General features: G+C 65.3%; 1 protein-coding gene across 1 annotated transcript in view; it reads right to left on the bottom strand.

Annotated features, from left to right (window-relative positions):
- CDH4 (cadherin 4) overlaps nucleotides 1-4,533 on the bottom strand; it is a 64,730-nt gene that overhangs the window by 44,182 nt on the left and 16,015 nt on the right. Inside the window, exon 3 of the mRNA XM_023524845.1 lies at nucleotides 4,334-4,490. Within this exon, the coding sequence (XP_023380613.1) occupies nucleotides 4,334-4,490 (157 nt within the window). The remainder of the gene's footprint in view (nucleotides 1-4,333; nucleotides 4,491-4,533) is intronic.

Here is a 4,533-nt window from a genome sequence, read left to right as displayed (position 1 = left end):
ATTCCCCCCGAGTTCCTGCTGCTGTCACTTCCATAGGCCCCTCCTGCGCCTCCAGGAACAGCCCTCTGCTGCTAAGAGCTCACAGGCCCCTGGGTGGCCCAGGGCCCGGCTGGCCCCAGAGGGCAGGAGCCCAGAGGTGCGGCCTTCAGCTGAACTCTGAATCCTGCCCTTGCCGGCATCTTTCCCCATCCAGATGCCTCCTGTGGACAAGCAGGTCCCTACTAGGCTGCCTGTACCCTATCCTCCCTCAGTGCAGGGGACTGACTTCAGCCTCTCATGGTCCTACCCAGGCCAGACAACTGCCACCATTCTGACTCGGCCAACTGGAGTTTGTGATAATTCACAAAGCTGCTATGGGGTGCTCACCTAAGGGGCGGGCACAGCAGGTGTGGGACACAGGTCAGGCTGGACGTCCAGGCGGGCTCTGTAGAAAGGGTGGAGGTCCGAGGGGTGGGGTGGTACGTGCACCAGAATGACGGAGCCCCCGAACGGGCGACGCCCCCACAGCCCCGCCTGGGAGCGGACACACCTCTGCCTTTGCTCTCAGTCCCTGGGCAGCAAGCACATGGGGTCTCCAGGTGGCCCCGGTGGCCTGCCAGCTCCCCACTGAGGATTCGGGACGATCCAAGAGGGGACAGATGCTCCCTGGGGTCAGGAGGGGTCACTCCTACGACCATTGGCTTCAGATGGCCCCGTCTGAGTGGGTGGGGACCACCAAAATCACCCAGAAAAACCAGCTGCCCAACATGGTAGCTCGTGGGCACACGGGGCTGTTCAAACCCGACTGATTAGAAATTCATCTCCTCTGCTGTACTGGCCACATCTCAGATGCTCAATGGCCACGAGGGGCTGGTGGCCACTGCATCAGACAACCTAGGTGCAGACAGAAAGTCCCAGAAAGTTCCAGCGGGTGGCAGGGTCCAGGCCAACGGCACCCCCAGTGCAGCCGCACCTTTGCAGGTGTGCTGCGTGAGCCGCCAGGTGGGCCTGGCATCTAGCTCCTTTTTCTGGGGCCACCATCTGGTTTTCTCTTGGGGGTCCATAGCGGCCACGTGTTTAGACCCCGTGACTTGGGGTGGGGTGCAGACCTGGACCCCGTCTTTGTTCACGGTGTGCCCGGGCAAGGCACTGGCTCCGTGCATGCCCACGGCCCATGCCATGAGGATCTGCCTCGGGGTCTTGCTGGCACTTGAGGAAGAGGGGGCTGTCTACTGCTCAGGGACCTGCAGCTGCCGAGGCATCCCGGCCACAGAGAGAGCAGCCCAGAAACGAAGCGGCACAGAGGACACAGCCAAACAGTGGCCAGTAAGACGCCGGACAGTCCCGTTCCAGCCCGGGGTCGACACGCCCACCTTTGCACCTCCCAGTCACTTGAGCCAGTGCGCCCCCCTCCCAGGGGCCTCGGAGGTGGCCTTGGCCACCTGCTTACCAGACATCTAAGGGCTGTGACTGGAGGTGAGGGCACACTCGACTCCGGCCCACAATGCTGGTCGCTCCCCCAAAGGGGCTGGGCCGTTCCAGGCTGTTCCAGGCCGCCCACCCCCTCCGAGCCTGCCGTTCCAGTCAGAGGGTCTCACGGCCCTGGGGAGGGCACTGGGGAGGGCACTGGGGCCCCTGGGCGGCTTGCTAACGTCCCCACAGGAACCACCTCGCCTCTCGGAGGTTCTTGTCTAGTTGATTGGATAATTGACACATCTTCCCATGTGTTTTCCATTAGGACGTACACCTGAAACCCTTCATCAGCCAGTCATTCCAGAGAACCGATTTCCGGCGCTGGTTTCTCCCTGCTGTGTGCAGGCGCCCGCTAAACCCGTGGCTGTGATTTGCAGGGGGGGAGAGGCCGCTCCCAGCCCTGGGGTTCCCTGTGGACAGCGCCACGGCTCGCTCTGTCTGGACGTCACCCCCTTGCTTGGGCCGTGGTGAGCGAGGACATTGAGCCGAGTCCACAGTGGCATCTCACAGCTCACGAAGAGGTGGCACTGCCGCTCCTCTCTGGGGGCGACTCTGGGGCCAGAGCCACACTCCAGGGTGCCCTGGAAGCTCTGGAAGCCAATTGCACTTAATGCCTCCACACTCTGGAGGAGCGGGAGGCGGGGCCGATCTCGGCATCCGCGGCGTGCTCCAGCCCGTCCGGGCCGCGGCCATCCTCCCACACGGCCGTCTGGGGCGAGCTGACGAGGGGACGGCAGGTGCTCTCCATGTCCAGGCTTAAGGGCTTATCGGGATTTGTGGGAGGAGACGCAGAGATTTGCGGCTTCTGTCATCCTGACGAGTAAAGCCAGTGACACGCTGGAAAAGACTTTCTCTATCGATTTGTTTTTAAAATGAGATGAGGGAGGAGGCTGGGTCCGTGAGAGGGAAGCCAGACACCTGTACACAGCCCCCGGCTCTGGGGAGCGGGGCCCCGCAGCGTCTGTGTTACCGAGAAGGCCCCCCGCAGCCCGCCGCCCGCTCCCCCACCCCGCAAAGGGGCTGCGGGACCAGCCGCCCCAGGGTCCGGCAGAAATAATGTCACATCCCGTTCCCTCCGCTGACACGGGGCTGCCCCGCGCCTCGCGATTCTGAGACAATCGATCTGAAACACAATTCTCCTTGTTGAAATAGCCGCCCCTGGGGACGGAGCCGTGACAACCACCTCGCTGAAGAGTGATGATAAATGTGTCCTCGACGCCCTGGAGCGCAGCCGGAGCGCGGCTGACCCCTCCGTGGGGCCGGCCTGAGCCCGGCCTCTGTGGGCTGGGCTTTCAGCGTGCCCAGTGCGTCCTTCTCGGAGCCCCGAGGCCCTCCCGGGCTGGGCTGCCTGGGGAGGAAGGCCAGGCCCACCAGCGACGTGGCTTTGCCACGGGCACGTCCCAGCAGCACGGGGCAGACGGGCGTGAACGGCTCAGCGCGTCTCCGAGCTTCGGCTGAGGCCCGCGTTCTGCGTGGGCGGCTCCTCTGACCGCCCCACAGGGCCTGGCCAGTGACCCTCGGCCCCGCTGCCCCATCCAACCCAAGGAGGGCATTCGTCTCAAGGACACCCCCTCAGGAGACAGCAGTGTGGGGCTGTGTTTCTCAGACTTGGGCACAGAAATGCCCCAGGGGCTGGTCCACCCAGGCCCGGGCCTACCTGCAGAGTCTGGATCGGCGGGGGGCCCGAGAGACTGCATTTGTGACCCCAGGCGACGCGGCCGGCCCCTGGGCCAAGGTTCCCGCCTTGGCTGGGTTTTGGCCCAGGCTGCGGGGTCTGGGGATCTGGGGCGCTTGCAACCCCCTCTGGGGGGGGGTCACCTTTGCTCTGTGACTTTGTGGTCACGGAGTCCAGAGACCAGACACGCCATGCACTGAGCGAGGGCCCTGGCACGTGGTGAAGGGTTCGTCATCACTGACGCTGGGCAGAGTCTGGGGAGACGGGCCCTTGGGTCAGCCCCGGGGCCTGGGCTGCACAGCTAGCCTCGCTGTGCTGTGAGCGGCCGGGCCTCCCTTGGGCTTCCCGTGGAGCGCGGAGTGAAATCCAGCGGCCGGGCGACCGTGAACGGTGGGCCTCCCTGACCTCGTCTCCCGCCCAGGGCCCCTGCACACGCCTCTCCCCGGCTCCCCTCCGCCCCTCCCTGAGCACCGCTCCGTCTCACATGCCAGCTCTCGGGCGACGTGTCACCTCCACGGGCCGTGACTCAGCGCCCGTGCTTTCCGCCTGAGCCTCCCACCATGCGATGGCCCCCCCACGGGCTTCCGCTCATCCTGCCTGCGTCCCCGTCGGGACCGCGGTGTCTGTCTGGACCCTGGAGTCCCGTCTGGACCACGGTGTCCCCATCTGGACCCTGGAGTCCCGTCTGGACCACGGTGTCCCCATCTGGACCCTGGAGTCCTGTCTGGACCGCGGTGTCTGTCTGGACCCTGGAGTCCTGTCTGGACCACAGTGTCCCCGTCTGGACCCTGGAGTCCCGTCTGGGCCACGGTGTCCCCATCTGGACCCTGGAGTCCCGTCTGGACCGCGGTGTCTGTCTGGACCCTGGAGTCCCCGTCTGGACCCTGGAGTCCCTGTCTGGACCACAGTGTCCCCATCTGGACCCTGGAGTCCTGTCTGGACCGCGGTGTCCCCATCTGGACCCTGGAGTCCCTGTCTGGACCACAGTGTCCCTGTCTGGACCCTGGAGTCCCATCTGGACCACAGTGTCCCCATCTGGACCGCGGTGGCCCCGCTCGTCTCATGCCGTGGGTGCTCGGTAAACGCCTGCTGAGTCGATGTGCCAGTGTGGGGTCCCACGGGCTGTCTGGGCGGTGGGGGCTGAGGGCCCCCGGGAGCCGGGCCTGTCCCCGGCCCACGCCCACCGCACCATCAGGCGGGGCTCACCTGGCTTGGAGCCCTCGTCCACGGAGCCGTTGTAGACCTGGCTGAGGAACTCCGGCCGGTTGTCGTTCATGTCGATGACGTAGATGTACAGGTCGATGGGGTTCTCCACCTTGTTGCCGTTCATGTCCACGGCGTGGGCTCTGAGCTGGAAAGCAACACGGCAGTGTCAGGGGCTGCGACACGGCTGGGGACACTCCCGA

The sequence above is a fragment of the Pteropus vampyrus genome, unplaced genomic scaffold (assembly GCF_000151845.1).
Source record: "Pteropus vampyrus isolate Shadow unplaced genomic scaffold, Pvam_2.0 Scaffold500, whole genome shotgun sequence".
NCBI lineage: Eukaryota > Metazoa > Chordata > Mammalia > Chiroptera > Pteropodidae > Pteropus > Pteropus vampyrus.
The sequence above is the reverse complement of the archived record's forward strand: the minus strand, read 5'-3'. Positions and strand labels throughout refer to the sequence as shown.